The sequence below is a fragment of the Myotis yumanensis genome, unplaced genomic scaffold (genome assembly GCF_028538775.1).
Source record: "Myotis yumanensis isolate MYYU_CA2020_CCGP unplaced genomic scaffold, mMyoYum1.0.hap1 SCAF_3, whole genome shotgun sequence".
NCBI lineage: Eukaryota > Metazoa > Chordata > Mammalia > Chiroptera > Vespertilionidae > Myotis > Myotis yumanensis.
In genome coordinates this window covers 84,319,595-84,338,970 of record NW_027223754.1, presented here as the reverse complement: position 1 = coordinate 84,338,970, position 19,376 = coordinate 84,319,595, and the positions used below count along the sequence as shown (strand labels likewise).

Genomic DNA, 19,376 nt, shown 5'->3' with positions numbered 1-19,376 from the left:
TAAAAAGAGCATAGCTACTTATAGAAATACTACTTCTAGTGGAAAGATTTGTTTTTCATGTTTTACAAAGCAATGGAGTATAGCATATTTAGTCACTATACTACCCATAATTTAAAAGTACAATTAAATAACTTTTAGTTTGGTAATTAGTACCTCCAAAAATCATATCATGAACTCCTGTTTGATTTCTAAAATTAATTTCTCTTCTTTTTTTAAAAAATATATTTTATTGATTTTTTACAGAGAGGAAGGGAGAGGGATAGAGTTATAAACATCAATGAGAGAGAAACATCGATCAGCTGCCTCCAGCACGCCCCCTACTGGGGATATGCCCGCAACCAAGGTACATGCCCTTGACCAGAATCAAACCTGGGACCCTTCAGTCCGCAGTCCGGCGCTCTATCCACTGAGCCAAACCGGTTAGGGCTAATTTCTCTTCTTAATAAAACTACAACTGATATTTCCTATGCAAAGTTAAGTGCTTAGATTGAAAACAAAATAAGACTTTTCAAAAAATATCACTGTGGCCCTGGCCCCTGAGGCTCAATTGGTCAGAGTATCATCCTGTATACTGAAAGGTCATTGGGTCAATTCCTGATCAAGGCACATACCCAGGTTTCAGATTCCATTCCCGGTTGGGGTGCAACAGATCGAGTTTCTCTCTCACATTGATGGTGCTCTCTCCCTCTCCCTTCCTTTCTCTCTAAAAATCAATAAAAAACATCCTTGGGTGAGGATTTAAAAAAAATAAAATAAAATAATTAAAGAAAAATTATCATTGTGGTTGCACACTAAATGTCCCAGAAACCTATACACAAATGCTGAAGAGTGACAGAGATCCTACAGAGGCAATAAGATGTGATTACTTAGAACCTAGTCATTTTGCTTCTGAGTTACTGAATCCATACTTTTCACTGAATAAAACCGAAGAAGACAACTTTTCACTACATACTTTGGAACAGATAATCCAAAATCATAGATAATCAAACAATCTTTATTTGGATTTTGAATATTTTCATACATAAAGTAAAATATTCTGTAAATTTGTAAACTTCAAACAAAATAATACCCAGTGAAAAATTAGAAAGTTATCAACCTTCCTCAATGTAATGCTAAGGACCTTAAAACACTCCCTTACATTTTATGCCTATTCCTTGCCTGGAAATAAACTCTAAACTCTTTGACATGGCATTTGAGATCCCAAATAATCTTTCTAACCTGTTTTGCCAGTAATTTCTGTCCACACCCTTCTCTTTCTAGAACATGTTACCTTTCAGTTTCATGTCCTAGTTCATGGTGTTCCCTTAATCTGTTATGGTTGTTTTCATTTGTCAAAAGTCTGTACATTTTTCAGGCCCATGTCATCCATTTTTTCTGTAATATCTTCTCTATCCTGCCTTCAAGGTAGTATTAATCCTTCCTTCTTCTGTAGTTTTTCTTACTGCTATTAAAATTAAAATGTTCGAAGTTTTTTATCTCCTCCACAGCATTACACTCAAAAGGAAAAAGTCTTACTTATTTTGATTTCACCCAAGCTTCATACAGTGACTGATAGAGGGTACCCAATAAATCCTGAACTGAACAGACCTAGTCTTGATTTATGTAACAGAGAAACAAACTTTAAGAATAATCCTTACCTATATAAAATGTATAAACCACATCCCACTGATTATTTTGTCAGTTCTTGTTAGAATCGAATGAAAATCATTGGATTTTGGATAATAGTGAACATTTACCCTAAACATGAGTTTTCCATTGTAATCCTTTTGGTGTTAAGTAAATCAAACAACTAAATTTCTCTCTTGCAGTCGGTTTGAAGGAGGCAGGAAATAGTTATCTAAAAATCCAGTCAAGTATCTGTAAAAATAAATAGAAATCAAATATGAGATCCTTACTAATACTACTAGAATATCAAAGTAAGAATCATTTAGTTTGTTAAACTCTTGTATGTTAAAGGGTTAAAGACATTTTGAAGACTAAAAGGATTAATTCAATTAAAAGTAACTTTAAGGAAGATTAGATTTATGCTAAAGGGTCAGTGCTAAATCATGGTCATGAAATATTTTTTTATAACTCTTTAAAAAATCTAATAATTGGTAATATGTTGGAATTGCATTCAATATTGCTCTATGACTGTCAATCAGGTGTCAGCAAACTATAGTCTGTGGGCCAAACTTTGCTCCTATTTTTTTTTGTAAATAAAGTTTTATTAAAACACAGCCATACTCATTTGTTTCTGTATTGTTCCTGTCTGCTTTTATTCTGCAAAGTTGAGTAGTTCAGACAGAGATTGTATGTTTCACAAAGCCTAAAATATTTCTTTCTGGCCCTTTAGAGATAATTGGCCAACTCCTGCTGTAGATAATCAGTTAGAAAAAATCTAGTTGAAAACCAAGCTAGTTTGTATATGTGAGAATTTCTTGTTATTCTAGACTTTAGAATATTTCTGCAAAGTTTCCTTCTCAAAACCAAAAAAAAAAAAAAAATTGTTTTTAAGAAGGTATAAGGATGTTATAACCCAGCAAGCCCTCTTTTGGGTATTTACCTGAAAAACTTGAAAATACTTATATGTAAAGATATATGTACCCCTGTGTTCACTGCAGCACTATTTTCAATAGCCAAGACATGGAAATAACCTAAGTGTCCTTCAACCAATGATTAGATAAAGAAGATAAGATAAATATACACAGCCATAAAAAATATGAAATACTGCCATTTGCGACAATATAGAAGAATCTCCAGAGTATCATGCTAAGTAAAATAAGTGAGATGGAAAAAGGTAAGAACCATATGATTTCAGTGATATGTGAAATATAGAATAAAAAGTAACAAGCAGCCCTGGCCGATTTGACTCAGTGGATGGAGCGTTGGCCTGCAGACTGAAGGGTTCCTGGTTCGATTCTCGGTCGGGGGCACATGCCTGGGTTGTGGGCTCGCTCCCCAGTAGGGGACATGCAGGAGGCAGCCAATCAATGATTCCCTGTCATCATTGATGTTTCTGTGATGTTTCTGTATGATGTTTCTCTCTCTTCCTCTCTGAAATCAATAAAAAATATATATTTTTTAAAAAGTAACAAGCAAACAGATGAACTCATGGACACACCCAACAGTATGGTGGTTATCAAAGGGGAAGGAGAGAGAGGGGAGGATGAAGAGGGTAAAGGGTGTCAAATACATGGTGACAGGAGACCAGACTTTGAAAAATAACATCCTTATACCTTCTTAAAAACAATTTTTTTTTTTTTTTGGTTTTGAGAAGGAAACTTTGCAGAAATATTCTAAAGTCTAGAATAACAAGAAATTCTCACATATACAAACTAGCTTGGTTTTCAACTAGATTTTTTCTAACTGATTATCTACAGCAGGAGTTGGCCAATTATCTCTAAAGGGCCAGAAAGAAATATTTTAGGCTTTGTGAAACATACAATCTCTGTCTGAACTACTCAACTTTGCAGAATAAAAGCAGACAGGAACAATACAGAAACAAATGAGTATGGCTGTGTTTTAATAAAACTTTATTTACAAAAAAATAAATTCCATGTATTATAAAGGTGTATACCTGAACATATAATGTTATTAATCAATATTGCCCCCAACAAATTTATTTTTTTTAAAGGGATGTTATGATTAGAAATGTACAGATATTTTTTAAAGAATAAATTATTTTATTTCAATACCTTTAACATATGCCTACCTGATTATTTTTCATTAACTAGGAAAAGCAGTGGCTGCTCTTTATATTCAAGTATACTACTGAAAAGTATCTTTTCTACCACTGCTGTCTTACTAACAAGCAGAAACTTAATTCTGCCTATAGAAATAAAGGCTTAAAGTTAAATATAATTATTTTTTTAAATGAGGGGAGGAAAAGGAGTAAAGAGGAAGGATGAAGGGGAGAAGTGGGGAGAGGGGAAAAAGAAGGTACTGTACCTCATTCTCTAATTGATATGAAGCCAATCTGTGTACCAAAATTAAGGCCATCGCGGACATGGGAGAAGAACTTCTCAGGATGGCAGGATGTACAGAGGTTGAGATCTTGTATCTGGTCCTGGATATTCTGTGGTAGAATTCCTCCTTGTTCTAGAAGAATCCTTATGATAAAGATTTTTCAAAAGATAGCAAGTTTATTTTACCAAAAGCCAAAGCAATATGAAATAAGTATGGATATTGGTGTAAAAGAATTCTGGGAAAGATATGCTTGGAACAATGCAAACTGTTATTCAGCTATAGAACATGGACTAGTCAGGAAATGGTAGATTTTATCACCATTTGTCACCTACATTCATATATGAACTATACAACCTTTCATATTGTACTGCAGATATAATCTGAGTACAGGATTTTGTAATAAAAATCAAGATCTTATTTTAGAAGGAACTTTAAAGTTACCAGGCTATTTGTAGACAAGATTCCTTTGATTCAGACAGAGCATGCCTTTTAGTCATTTGACCCTCCTATCTTCTTTCTCCTATTACCATTTTTTCACAGAAAATTTGCTTCTCCATAAAACTTTATGATATGAAATATGACTATCAATTAGTGATACTTATTCTGCAAGTAACACTTAACATATTTCAATCCTTTCTGCTAATGTGCTAAATGAGACAGAACCTAGGCAAGGTTTAGCTGAGTAGAATAGAAACATGATTCAAATCAGACATCAATTTTCCTTTGTAGAAAAGACACATAATTTTAACAGCTATTAATAGCAAAACTTCACAAATCCATATTTTTGCTGAGAAGTATATTTCTCTAGTTAGAGAATACAAAGAATTTTTAAAATATCGGTTTCCTAATAGTTTATTATATTTAGGAGAATTTAGCTGAGGGATAACTATGAAGTAAAACACATTCCAACTTTTCTCTATGAAGTTTAACCTCTCCTTTAAATCAAAGAGATACCAGCCAGAAAAATGTCTGTTATTAAAACTTAGATGAGAAGAGATTTCATATTTAAATTAGTTTTTTTGTGTACACGTATTTGACAGCTATTTCAATATTTGCCAAATGAATTTTTCTTGGAGTTACTAATTGATTTCTAAATTAATTTTCATTAAAAACTTGCAGTTCTAGAATGAAATCAAACATACCTGGTGGCTTTACGAATGTCAATATAGGGATTTGGTGAGTCAAATAGCCGCACACATTCAGGATCAATATTATGAAATGCATTTGCAGATTCCCTTGGAAGAGTAAAACAGCAAGGTCCTACTGAAGGTCCCAGTATGACAATAATATCTTCCAAACTGCAACCGTATTCTGCTATCATAGCATTCACGGTAGCCATAGCAACACCTAGCAAAGTACCTTTCCAACCTGGTAAACAGAAAGAAAAAGAGATAAGGACAGTTAAAACATAACAAAATTTCACCTTAATTTTTTTTTAATCCTCATCTGAGGATATGTTATTTATTTATTTGAGAGAGAGGAAGGGAGAGGGAGAGAGAGAAACATCAATTGGCCTGACTGGGAATCAAACCCTAGACCTTTTGATAAGGGACAATACTCCAATCAACTGAGCCACACCAGGCAGAGCAATTTTACCTTAATTTTTATCTAAGTTAAAAATAAGCACAATCAGTTTGTGTTTTTTTCCAAATCCAGAAATAATAATTGAATCACAAAATGGAGCTAACTAATCACTTAATTAACTAAAATACTGGCTTTTAAATGAGGTATATTATACATAGCCCCTGTTACAGAAGAGATATTTAATGGGGGAGAGGTGTCCCTTCCACTTCCTTTTAAAAATGTTCTGTACTTTTAGTTTCCACTGGCATTATGCTTTCTTATTCTTCTCTCTTTCTCTCCCTCCCTTACATTTTCCCCCTCATTTTTAAAAAATGTAAAAAATAAAATAAAATTTACAATTTTAACCAATTTAAAAAGACACTTAGAAAGCCAAGAGACATATGAAAACATGCTCAAAGTCACTAATCATCTGAGAGATGCAAATCAAAACAACAATGAGGTACCATCTCACACCTGTCAGAATGGCTATCATGAACAAATCAACAAACGACAAGTGCTGGAGAGGATGTGGAGAAAAAGGAACACTCGTGCACTGCTGGTGGGAATGCAGACTGGTGCAGCCACTATGGAAGACAGTATGGAGTTTCCTCAATAAGTTAAAAATGGAACTCCCATTTGACCCATTGATCCCACTGCTAGGAATATATCCCAAGAAACCAGAAACACCAATCAGAAAGGATATATGCACCCCTATGTTCATAGCAGCACAATTCACCATAGCTAAGATCTGGAAACAGCCTAAGTTCCCATCAACGGATGAATGGATTAGAAAACTGTGGTACATCTACACAATGGAATACTATGCTTTTGTAAAAAAGAAGGAACTCTGACCATTTGCAACAGCATGGACGGAACTGGAGAGCATTATGCTAAGTGAAATAAGCCAGTCAATGAAAGAAAAATACCTCATGATCTCACTCATTTATGGATAATATAGAGCATTATAAACTGATGAACAAAAATAGATACAGAGGCAGAGCAGCATTAAACAGACTGTCAAACTATAGTAGGAAGGTTGGGGAGGGTTTGAGGGGCGGTAAGAGATCAACCAAAGGACTTGTATGCATGCATATAAGCATAACCAATGGACACAAGACACTGGGGGGTAGGGGAGGCTGGGGGAAGGTCAAGGGGGGAAAAAAAGGAGACAAATGTACTACTCTTTGTAATATTTTAAGCAATAATTTTATAAAAAGACACTTAGTAGTGTTAAGCATATTTACATTGTTGTGCAACAACTCTCTACAACTTCTTCATCTTCAAAATCGAAACTCTATACAATATACAAGTTTTAAACAATAAATCTCCCTTCCTACCTTCCCTGGTCCCTAGAAACCACCATTCTATTTTCTGTTTCTGTGAATTTGACTACTCCAGGTACCTCATGTAAGTGGAATCATACAATATTTTTCTTTTTGTAACTGGCTTATTTCACTTAGCATAATGTCCTCAAGGTTCATTCATGTTGTAGCATGCATCAGAATTTCCTTCTTTTTTTTAATATGTCATTATTAATTTCAGAGAGAGGAAGGAAGAGGGAGAGAGGGATAGAAACATCAATGATGAGAGAGAGGCATTGATCAGCTGCCTCCTGCACACCCCCTACTGGGGATTGAGCCAGCAAACTGGGCATGTGCCCTGACGGGGGCAGGGGGGGAGATCGAACCTTGAACTCCTGGTTCATGAGTCGATGCTCAACCACTGAGCACACCAGCCGAGCTGGATTTCCTTCCTTTTTAAGGCTGAATAATATTCCATTTTATGTATACAGCACACATTGCTTATCTATTAATCCATCAATAGACACTGAGTTGCTTCAACATCTTAGCTGTTGTGAATAATGTTACTATTACTAAGGGAGTGCAAATATCTTATTGAGAACCTGTTTTCAATTACTTTGGATACATACTCATAAGTAGAATTGCTGGATAATAGGGTAATTCTATTTAAAAATTTTGAAGAAACACCATACCATTTTCCATAGCATCTGCACCATTTTGCATTCTCACCAGTATTGCATTAGGGTTCAAATTTATCCACATCCTCATCAACACTAGTTATTTTCCTTTTAAAAAATATTAGCCACCCCAAGAGGTATGAGGGGATATCTTATTATGGTTCTGATTTGTATTTTCCTAATTATTCATGATGCTGAGCATCTTTTCACATGCTGTTAGTCATTTGTATATTGTCTTTGGAGAAATGTATATTCAAATACTTTGCCTATATTTTAAATAGATTATTTGTTTTCTGTTGTGCTGGGGTTCTTGTCCCAGCATCAAGAAGGGTTCAGAAATCTGGAGAAGGCTGTTTGTAGATGTTAAATAAGAATCCAGGGACTAATAAAGAGTCCGGAGACGAGATATAATTTTGAAAGGCATTTGGGGGTCAGAGGAGCTTAGCTAAAGGAGCTAAGATCTAAGGTCTTAAGTCTAAGGTCTTAGGTTCTCTCGTTGTGCCCAGGACCCCAAGCTGTTTATTAACACAATTTGTCCTGAGGCGAAGCAGAGATACACACTTCAAAGGGTCAGGGATTTGTACAGAGTCCATTGTCAGAATGGGGGGATTAGCCTACGGCTGTTCAGGTGTTTGGCCAGTAGGAGGCAATAACATGTAGATTAAGATGCCCTTTAACTGTCTGGCAACCAAGAATCAACTTAATGTATCCTATTCAGGTTTGGGGAAATGCCTTTAGCCATTCCCAGATGCAGATCTGCTGTACATGCTGGAACTGGTTTCCGGCACTATTGTTGTGGAGTTGTAGAAGTTCTTTATATATTCTGTATATTAATCACTTGTCAGATATGTGAATTGCAAATATTTTCTCCCAGTCCGTGAGCTATCTTTTCACTTTGTTGAATGTGTCCTTTGATGCAGATAAATTTTAATTTTTATGAAATCCCATTTATTTTTAATTTTGTTGCTTGTGCTTTTATTGTCATATCTAAAAAACCATTGCCTAATCCAAGATCATAAGAATTTACACTGCCCTAATTGGTTTGGCTCAGTGGGTAGAGCGTCGGCCTGCAGACTGGAAGGTCTCAGGTTCTATTTCGGTCAAGGGCATGTACCTTGATTGAGGGCACATCCCCAATAGGAGGTGTGCAGGAGGCAGCTGATTGATGTTTCTCTCCCATCGATGTTTCTAACTCTCTATCCCTCTCCCTTCCTCTCTGTAAAAAATCAATAAAATATATTTTAAAAAAAAGAATTTACACTTGTTTTCTTCTTCGAGTATTATAGCTTTAGCTCTACATTTACTTCTTTGATCCATTTTTAAGTTAATTTTTATATGTTGTAAGATATTACCATCCATTTTTTCCATGTGAATATCCAGTTTTCCCAGCATCATTTGTTAAAGAGATTGTCCTTTCCCCATTGTATAGTTTACATACCTGGTTAAAAAATCAACTGACCATATATGAAATGGTCTATTTCTGGATTCTCTATTCTAGTCTATTGATGCATATATCTGTCTTTATGCCATTCTGCTTTGATTACGATAGCCTTGTAATAAGTTTTGAAATCAGGAAGTATGAGACCTCTAACTTTGTTTTTCTTCAATAGTTTCATTTTATCAGCTTTATCTTTGATATTTTAAAAATGTTTTAAACCTAAAAAGTAACAAATAATATTCCCTTTTTATATTCAGGAAATAAGATTCAAATTTTAAATAACTTTAGCAATGTCTAGTGGTCTAATTCTTTTACTTTAGTCATAGATTTACAAATAGAAGGGAATCCAAAAGGTCATCCCTCACTTCACAGAGATATACAACCACTGGATAACCTAAAACAGTATTTTAAAACACCTCCAGAAAATAAAATTCCATAACCTTAGCACATAATCTAAAAAACCTTATTTTTTCTTAGCATATTAAGCTAAATGCAATTTGCCAAATATTTCTCACTTTTTTTTTAACCTCCATATCTTTACACATGCTGCTGCATCTTTATGAACACCTCTTTGCAACATGCCTCACCTTCCTATTCCTCATTGTCTAGACTTCAAGGCTTCTCAGTGGTAGTGTCACACCCTGGGGAGTGTTTGAAAAGCATGAAGGCTTTTTTTTTTTTTTTTAAATACAACTGGAAATTTCGAAAGCCAAGCAAACTGTCTGCAGTGTAAGATTATCTTGCCCAAAATGCTCCCAGCACCCCTCCTGAGAAACAATGGCACCTAGCCAAACTCTACAAATTCCTGAGGAATCAGCCTAGGTACCATTTTTGGGGGGAATTCTATTCTGATTCATATAAATTGACTTAGTTACTGCTTTTATCTGCTTCTATAATAGGAGTATGCTGAACCTACCCCATCTTTATACCTATCACCATGTAAAATAATTAACTCTTTATGTGTCTGTTATGCCTACCAGAAAAAATTTACAATTTGTCCTGTGCTACAAAAATGGTAAAATCCTAAATGCTTAAATATGCTTACCAGAGTGAGCAACCCCACATGCTTTTTTGACAGGATCTGCAAAAATTATCGGTATACAGTCAGCACCAAGAGCTGCTATGGTGACTCCTCTCTGATTTGTGGTGATTCCATCATAAGATTCCGGCTCCTTCCTTCCCATAACCCAGACGTCATTGGCATGATCTGTCTAATACCAAAGATGTGCAATAAAAATGTCTTGAAAGTAGGATTTATCATACCATAAGCTTTTCTGAAAGTATTCATTTTGTACAAAATTATATAACCAGTTTAAGATTACTAGCATTTATTATATATATCCCTTCTATATATGGTAAAAATACCAATTTATTATTATTTAACTTTTGGTATTATAATTTCTGTATATTTTATTCAAAGGAAAGCAGACTTTAACATGTTAAAATTCAATACTGTCCTTCATGAATACCTCCTACTAGAGATGGGTCTCTACATGTAGTACTTCCCACAATGAACTAATTCATTGAAAGAAATTAATTACCAAGTCAATGATACTTTTACTTTTCCTAGATTCAATTAAAACTAGAATTCTGTAACAAACAAAGCACTGTCTCATCAATTGTACCCTGGTGTTAACTTAGAAAAGAATGGTCTTTCTCTTCCACAGTTCAGGAACCTTTCTTCTAAATCAAAATGGGCAGTGGTACTATATTCTCTGAGAGTTAACTGTACTCTTACATGTGAGGAGCTCCAGGTGAATATATACATATATATTCCCATAGAACTGTCATATGTGTGTGTGTGACACACACACACATATTTTTAGGCTATGGTATACAAATCAAAAAACATCTACTCTAAGAATTATCCTAACGTTTTACATAAAACACCAGATGCAAAAATTAAATAGCTTGATTAAGGTCCATTAATCATTAGCAGAGTTAGTAATATACTTCAGATTTTCCAAAATATGAAACATAATTTTACCTTTATTCTGTAAAATTTCTTCACATTAAATCCTGCAGCACTCCCCAACCTACGCAGATTTTCTTGAACAACTACCCGGGGATCTCTTCGTTTGGAGCTACTGAAGAGATTGAATGAGCTGAGAGTTGGTATGTAAGATATCCCACCTGTTCTTGTAGTAAATCCATGTATGAAAATGTCTGTTGAAGATAAGTAATGAAGATTATAAGTATGTTATACAAAAGACTATAAAAAGCATTAAAGACGCTATCTCTTGGTAAGACTTTCCCTGATCATTTCAGCCTGCTTTTGTTTATCTGGCACCTAATTTTTATAGCACTTTGTAAGTCCGGATGTTCTTATTATACACTGCTTTGTGTTTGTTTTAACTTTCCTATGGGTTTGTTGCTCTTCAAAGGGTATCATCTGTCCCATTTGTCTTTGTTATTCCCAATAGTCTATAGCTCATAATAAATATCATTTAACCAAGAAGATTGACTGTTTTAAATTTCACTATTCTGTAATGATGACAATGAGTTAAGATTTCAGAATTGCTAAACAGGAAATATCATTTAAAGGAAGCCTGGGGATTTGTCTTAAAGCTAATTTGCATAAAGCAAATGTATTTATGTAGAGGGCTTTTAAGGGACTATCCCTTAATATCCCTAACACTACCAGACCACCCATGACATTCCCATGTTTCAACTGATGGTAATGAGCACATAAGCCCAGACAGTCTACAAAAGAAAGAAGGAAAAAAAGAAGTGAACAGCTTCTAAAGAATGACCGGTTTTTCACATGCCTGGTGAAAACAACAGATAGTGTGTAATATACCTGAGATCAAAGGAGTTGTGAGAATGGTTAGTTCTCCTTTCAGTGCCGGCAGACTTCTCAAATATGTTTCTATTTCATTCTGTATAGCTTCTAGTTCTTGAGTTGTGATCATGCTTATCTCAGTGGACTGTTTCAAAAGACCTCCCTTCAACGTTACCTGTAAATCTTCAAACTCAAAATTGTAAACATCAGTGAAGAGTTGATCAATAAAAGCCTTCATTAATGTCGTCCGGTGCATGGGTACCATTACCTTAATGCTGCTCAGGTTTTTTTCATCAATTTTCTGTTTAATGGTATACAAAGAGGCAGCCATACTGGGATTGCTAACAATCTCGAATTCTCTCAAGAGAGCTGACAACCCATTGGTTGTTTCTAATTCATAAGTATCAAGGTCACCGTTGCTTTCACAGCTGATGTTACTGCAACACATTATGCAGAGGAGCTTGGCCTTGGCAGCATGGTGGGATCTAACAGCATCCAATGTCTTCAGTAATGTCGGATAGTTTTTCTGAGAGTTCAATGTCAAACCAAACAGATCAATCAACACTGCTTCTGCCATCCTGCAGTAACTGTACACAGCTCTTCAAAGAAGACTTTTGTGCCCCCCCCAAATCACCTGTAACAAAATATTAGCATAAATAAGAATGCAAAATTAGATCAATCCTATAGTTACAACAGAAATATATGGCTGGGGGGCAGAGGGGGGGGAAGAATCGCATTGATCTAAAAATGTGACCAAAATTGTAACGCTAGACCCCTCCCAGGAAAGTCAGAAAATTGTCATAAGAGAATCGTGACAATTAAAGCAAAGCTATTTCCTAATTCATCTTCCAAAAGGATGTGTACATCTTTCCAGAAAGGCAACAGTTCCTCTGTTTTTGTTTTCATACAGGGAATTTTTAAATAGGAATTTACCTGTTGACTTAGACAAAGTCCTGTTTTTTTAAACGACATGGCATCAATGTATGTGATATATCATCAATCCTGACATGACTGCCAGGGTCGGTCACATCCCTTCATGAGAAATACGGGGGCCTTGCATTCAGTAGGTTAAACGGAGCCGCACTTTAAAAATCGCGTTTTTAAGAGATAAAAGCCGAAGTGACTATGCATTTCTCGCCAGGGTTGACACAGTCCCCAGGCACGGCAATTGCCACAGAGCCGCTGGGATGGTGCGAGAGACCCTGCTGCCCGCTCCCTCCGCCGCCTCCTCACTCTGCCGTCCTGCCGCCCGGGGCTGGGACCGCTCCGCCCGCACAGGGACCCGGGTAAGTCAGGCAGCGCTCGGAGAGTTTGCAGTCAGCTCTCTCCTCTGCGGGGCTTAGAGAACATGAATTCACATGCTAAGCGGAGCTACAAGCAGAGCTTCCCTTGTTGTTAAGGAGCCAGCCCTATGCGTGCTCAGTGGGCAGAAACTACACAGTTCCATCCGATTAAAAAATGCACCGGCATGGCGGGGAGAGGATGGGCTATCTGGTCTCCGGCCCACAAGGCCAGACACTAAGGTTATCTTCCCCATGATTCAAGCAGGCGAGGGCAGGCTAGAAAGCAAAGTTGTTGTTTTTTTTTAGAATAAGAGGCCGTCTAAGGAATAGCAGAGAATTCCAAAGAGCAGTTTTACAAAATAGGGGTGAGCCTTCTCACGTGACCCCGGGGCCAGGCCTCCTCTCGCCGCGCGCCCAGCGTCCGCTCCCTACCGGCCAGCACGCCCTCCCGCTGGCTGCATCGCGGGCTGTGGAGACATCAGGAGAAGCGGGTGACCGTGAGGCTCCACAGGACGCGCCTGTCCCGGGCGGGCCCGGGCGGCCCCGCGGGGCTCCCGGCGCGGCGCCGCCTCCACCTGCCCGGACCCGCCCGCGGGGACTTCCAGGGACCACGCCCTCCGCGGCCGCGCCCCTCCGCCGCCCGCCCTGAACCTGGGCTCCACCCCCGCCCGCGGCCTGCGGTGAGGCTCTGCCCCACCCTCCCCACTCACCCCAGCCCCACCCCGGGCCCAGCCCAGCGACACCCGGAGCCGCGGGCGAGTCCCCTGAAGTCCCAGTCCGGCCCCGCGCCCGCAGGGACCGCCGCGGCCACCTCAGCGCGGACCGGCCGGGCGCCGCCTGCCTAGGGCCCCGCAGCTGCGGACGGACTGCGGGCCGGGGCGAGCGGCTGGGAGGCCTGGCGAGTGGGGCGCGGCGGGCGGGGGCGTCAGCAGTTCCGGTGAAGGCGGCCCATCGAGCCCGTTCCCCGCGGCCCCATGGAGGGAAGAGGAACAGGAACCAGAGCGCAGAGGGCCCTCGCGCCGGAGCCAGGCGGGCGGCGGGTCCCGGATCCCGTCGCGCTGACTCCGCTCGGCGCGGGCCGCCCTCCCCGCGTCCGCCCTTCGGTCCAGGGGGGACGGCTCGCTGCCCTACGGGGGGCCGGGACCCCGGTAGCCGCCAGAGCCCAGGCCCGCGGCCGCGCGGCCTGAGCGCCTGGCAGGCAGTTTGTTTTGTCCAAGGTTTAAGTCATGGGCCTCCTAAGGGGGATTTTTGTTTCACGTTTTGTTTTTTCAGAACCGAGTTCGTGGATTGGACCGTCCTCCGCCGTTCTCGCCGGACCTGCACCGCGCGGCTCCCTCCCCCGAGCGGCAGCGGGCCCCGCTGGCCTTTCAAAAGCGCGCGCCTCCAGGTCTGGGGTTGGATCCTGGTCGGGTGGGCGGGAGGCAGCTGCCCATTGGCGTTTCTGTCTCACGTGGATGTTTCTGTCTCCCTCTCCCTTCCTCTCTAAAAATCAATGAGGACATATCCTCAGGTGAGGATTAAAATAAATAAAAATATGTGCCGCTACTAGAAAATTAGAAGCTACTAACCATTAAAATTGTGATAAAGGTGCAAGTTAGCATACCCTATCAGCCCCCAAAGAGTATAACATCCGTTTATTTTAAAAAATGAAACATGATGTGGAAGACGGATGCTGTGGTAAAGAGTAGGAGAAAGGATATTTTCAGTGGAACTGGCCGTGATGGGAGGCAGAGATGCCTTTTATTTTATAGTCGCTCAGGTGATAAGGGCCGGAGAAGCTTTACCTGAAGGAGAAAGAATCTTGCATATCTGGGAGTTGAGAACAGCATTTGGAGGGAGCAAGTGCTTCTATTTCAGTGGTTCTCAACCTTCCCAATGCCGCGACCCTTTAATACAGTTCCTCATGTTGTGGTGACCCCCAATTTCATTGTTACAAATTGAACATAATTAAAGCATAGTGAATAATCACAAAAACAACATGTAATTATTTGTTTTCCGATTGTCTTAGGCGACCCCTGTGAAAGGGTCGTTCGACCCCCAAAGGGGTGGCGACCGGATTAGAGAATGGGATCACTAACCCAGAATAGGAGGTCTTTTGTGGGGAGCCGGCACGGCCATGGCATACTCAGCCCCACGGCGCCTTAGGTGCCACGCCAGCTCAGCCTGGTTCAGTGACCCTGAGTGGGGGTGGCGAAAGGCTTAGAAAAGACAAGAGAATGAGCTGGGTCTCACAAGCCCTGTCTTTATTTTACAGCAGATGTCACAAGGCAAAGTAGGGGCGTGACCAAGATGTTTACAGCATTCTCATTGGTTCCAATCCTACCCAACTATTTGCACCTGAACTCTATCACTCAGGCACGTGGGGCCACGTGTTTGGACCAGATTCATGCTTACAACTATAGCTGTTGGCTATAATTGTGCTGGGAAGGCTCTGCCCTGCAAGCTGGGACTTGCACGTGGCAATGAGAGGACTGTGCCCTCTCCTCAGTCCAAGGCTTGAACCTGTCCAAAACACTATAGCCGCGCCCCACAGTCTTTTAGTTACAAAGCCAGTTTAACACATTTTTCCTTTTTTTTTAGACAATGGTGGGAATTAATTTTCTGTCATGTTACAATAGTGACAGATTTTTTTTAAAACATTTCAATGTAGAGAAGCTGTCAGGGAAGAGAGAATTTGTCATTCTATTTTATTGACATACTGTTTCCTTTCATCTGGTCCTACTGCTCATCTTCTAACACCCTTACCTCATCTCCAGTCACCAACTGCCATGGTTCTCAATCCTGGCTGCACATCAGAATGACAAGTAGAACTTTAAAAAAATAAATCCAGCCCTAGCTGGTTTGGCTCAGTGGTTGGATTATTGGCCCATGGACTGAAGGGTCCTGGGTTTGATTCGGGTCAAGCTTGTTATGCCCAGATGATTTCAAGATTCCCAAGAAACCACATCAGGGAGCCAGCCAATCCGATGCAAAAGCATAAGAGTCTGTATTTCAGGCTAGCTTGAGCTCCCCGTCCACCAGACTCACCGACACATTGGCTAGCCAAGTGGCCAAGAGAGAGAACCCCGCCTAGAGACGGGTTTTAAAGGGGGGGTTGGAGTAAGGGGAGGAGAAAGGACTGTGCTCTGCCGATTGGCCAGGCGCAAGTCATGTCTTGTTCCTGGGTGTGGCTAGCAGAGTCTTAGACTTCCGGGAAGAAGCTCCTTGCCAAGCACATGGCCAAGGTAAGATGGAGGACGTAGCCCTTACCCTGGGTGGCCAAGGTAAGATGGAGGACGTAGCCCTTACCCTGGGGCAAGATGGAGGGCCTAGCCCTCGCCCTTTCAAGCTCAGTTGCTGGCCCAATCCCTGGCCCTGGTCAGTGTGCAGGCAGGAGGCAACCAATCTATATGTCTCACATCAGTGTTTCTCTCTCTGTCTCTTCCCCTCCCTTCCACTCTAAAAATCAATGGAAAAAATATCCTCTGGTGAGGATTAACACTCAATCAATCCGTAAATAAATATATAAATCCAGGGACTCCACTCCAGATATACATTTGAAACAATCTCTGGTGGTCAAGTCTAGGCATGTTTTGCTTTCTTTTGTTTTAATCTCTACAGATGATTCATATGCATAATTAGTTTTGAAAAAACAACTTCCCCATTCCTAAGCCATTCAAACTCAAGGCTGTTCCTTGGGAGGGCCACATGATTTCATCCTTTACATGTGCTATTTCTTCACTTAGAATACTCTTCTCTCTCTTTTTTAAAAATTTATCTTTATTGTTGAAAGTATTACAGATGTCCCTCCCCCCCATTGGTTCCCTTCACTTATTTAACTGTTACTTGTTCAAGACCCTTCAAGTTCAAACATAACCTTCCTTGAATTCCCATTTCCTCACCAAGTGGAATCAATTGCTTCTTTAGCATTTTGTTCATCCAAAAGAAGCCCTCTCATAGATGTGGCATGGACCTATAGCCAAGCAATAAATTGAAAAAAAAAAATTAAACACTGAATTGTACACTATCTTTTGTAAGGCTAAACATGCTGGTTTATAAATTGTGTCTAAATAAATCTGTTTAAAAGGAAGTCAGTCAAACCAGAGAGTCATGAAAAAGTATAACATAAATACCGTAAATATTTTGTTTTATCCTAAAACAACTGTTTGCTCATTTGTCACTAGATTGAGAAAGCCAAGGCCTTTTCTTTATACGCCTGCTGAATAGAGTTCTGCATTGTATCTCTTGCATAAACTATGCCTCTAAACCAGGGGTGGGCAAACTTTTTGACTCGAGAGCCACAGTGGGTTCTTAAACTAGACCGGAGGGCCGGAACAAAAGCATGGATGGAGTGTTTGTGTGAACTAATATAAATTCAAAGTAAACATCATTACATAAAAGGGTACAGTCTTTTTTTTTTTTTAGTTTTATTCATTTCAAACGGGCCGGATCTGGCCCTCGGGCGGTAGTTTGCCCACGGCTGCTCTAAACCATCAGTTAAGCTATCCCAAGATTTTCTTCCTTTAAGAGGAAAATACCTTAAAGACACTTGTGAAGCCGAGTAAGATCTCTTTTTTATAATCTTTCATAGTATCTAACATTCAAAAAACTCACCTTTATTGGGTGTTGCCAAAATATTAAACATAGATTTTAAAGAAACAACAAATTTTATTTCCACACTATTTCATTGGTTTCTATAACATTTAATTAAATTGTGAAAGCACTGTAATAAGTACAACTGACATAAACAGGTTTGGGAAAAACACAAGTAACCCCTCAGAGTGTACAAATCAATTGGTTAGGAGCAGAACTGGGCAGACTCTCCACAAAGGACCTTCTTAACCATTTAGCATTAAGTATAATATGGGAATTAGCAGCTTATGATTTATAAAATAAATGGGATGAGTTAATTGGTTAGAGATTGTTATTAGACTTAGTATTTCCCTTACCTCCTACATTTTAATTATTTGACTATGTGTCTGTCTCCTTCATAGAGACTTAGAGCACTTCGATGGCAGAGATAGTGCCTGGCTGTTACAGGGAACTATTAGGGAAATCCCCAGACATTCTCATATTACCATGTAAATCTCCTCACGAGGAGAAGTGGAATTTAAAAAATCTAAACAGTTGTTTTTAAGCCATTTACATTAAGGTCTATGGGTACTTCCAGAAAAAGACATATAACATGCAAATTTTTTTGTTACAAGCTCTGTTATTTTCCTAAGGTTGCCATAACAAATTACCTCAGATTAGTTGGCTGTAAATGATAAAAATGTATTCTCTCATAGTTATGGAGGCAGTAGTCTCAAATCAAGGTGTTGTCAGGACCCTGCTCCCTTGAAAGGTTTCCGTGCTTCTAGTTTCTGGTGGCTCCATGACTTAGGGCTCTATGGCTTCATCCTTACATGGTCTACTTTCCTGTGTGTCTGAGTATCAAATCCCCCTCTATTTTTCTCGAATAAGGAGATGAGTATGGAAATAAAGAAAGGTCCATCATATAAGAACAAAAGTTATTAATTCACAGCTTGCTGGAGCAAAGGAGCCAGCCACCATCACTTACATTTTGGCAGAGACTCAAAGGCAGACAGAGAACTGGGAAAGCTTTATAGTGGAAAAAGGGAAATCTTCAAGTATGCCCTGATTGGAGGTGGTTGGCATGGATAAGCTGTAGGTGGACTAACTAAAAGCAGGAGGTCCTATATGATTGGTTAAGGATACATATTTGTTTTTGTCTGGTTGATCCCAAGGTGGAAGTGGGGACAAAAATTAGGGAAGCTGGCAGTTATTAATCAAGCACTGGCCATTTGGAGCCAACTGTTAGAGGGGTTGTTTCGTTTTCTCAATTTATTAGAGATTGTGGTCTTCCTACAAATCTGATTTACAGATTAACAAAATGGCTTCTTGTGCTGGTTACTTTAGATGATAGATGGGTGAGTGGAGGTTTCCTGGGTTGGTTGCTTCAGGGTGTGGGTCATAGTTCTATTTTTATATTATTTAAAATAATATTTTTATATTATTTTAAAAATATTTTTATAATATTTACAATAAATATTTTTATATTTATTTCAAATATATATTTTTATATTTAAAATCTCTCATCAGCCAATTACTTTGGGGCCCACTCTAAATCCAAGACGATCTCATTTTGAGATCCTTAATCTGCAAAGACCCTTTTCTAAATAAGATCACATTCACGGTTTCTGGGGATTAGGACATGAACATATTTCTGGGGAGCATCTTTGAACCCATTACAAGCTCCTCTTGTTTTAGAAGTCATGCTTGATTATTTATAGAGTTAAAAAAGACCTTTCCCCTTACTCTCCTGAATGAGACAAGCAGGTAGGTTATGACTACATTTCACCAAAGAGCTATAATTTTTCAAACAGTAGCCTAGATATTTGTTAA

The 19,376-nt window shown here is 39.3% G+C and overlaps 2 protein-coding genes across 7 annotated transcripts in view; one reads left to right on the top strand and one right to left on the bottom strand.

Annotated features, from left to right (window-relative positions):
- Positions 1 to 1,738: 1,738 nt before the first annotated feature.
- On the bottom strand, positions 1,739 to 13,563 carry LACC1 (laccase domain containing 1). Of its 4 annotated transcripts, none has more exons than XM_070409024.1 (7): positions 12,643 to 13,563; positions 11,728 to 12,343; positions 10,915 to 11,093; positions 9,973 to 10,138; positions 5,091 to 5,316; positions 3,931 to 4,091; positions 1,739 to 1,857 (listed from the first exon to the last, which is right to left on the bottom strand). In XM_070409024.1, the coding sequence occupies exons 2-6, from the start codon at positions 12,284 to 12,286 to the stop codon at positions 3,932 to 3,934; spliced, it is 1,290 nt and encodes a 429-aa protein (XP_070265125.1). In that variant the 5' UTR covers positions 12,287 to 12,343; positions 12,643 to 13,563; the 3' UTR covers positions 1,739 to 1,857; position 3,931. The 4 variants fall into 4 exon arrangements, with proteins under 4 accessions (XP_070265125.1, XP_070265126.1, XP_070265127.1 ...); XM_070409025.1 differs by having other exon boundaries at positions 13,349 to 13,563; XM_070409026.1 differs by having other exon boundaries at positions 13,372 to 13,563.
- Positions 13,564 to 14,203: 640 nt separating this feature from the next.
- CCDC122 (coiled-coil domain containing 122) overlaps positions 14,204 to 19,376 on the top strand; it is a 30,071-nt gene continuing 24,898 nt past the window's right edge. For 2 of the 3 annotated variants that reach the window (XM_070407462.1, XM_070407460.1), the window contains exon 1: positions 14,204 to 14,379. The gene's annotated coding sequence lies outside the window, so the exon portion shown is untranslated. Of the gene's footprint in view, positions 14,380 to 16,240; positions 16,256 to 19,376 lie in introns of those variants that run through there. The other variant, XM_070407461.1, reaches the window with a different exon arrangement.

Bases quoted from the DNA above. Each gene is read 5' to 3' on its own strand.
- LACC1 (XM_070409024.1), bottom strand. From the start codon at position 12,286: ATGGCAGAAGCAGTGTTGATTGATCTGTTTGGTTTGACATTGAACTCT. The intron at 11,094-11,727 runs GTATATTACACA...TATCTTCAACAG, and splicing joins CACAACTCCTTTGATCTCAG to ACATTTTCATACATGGATTT. The intron at 4,092-5,090 runs GTATGTTTGATT...CTTTATCATAAG, and splicing joins GACATTCGTAAAGCCACCAG to GATTCTTCTAGAACAAGGAG.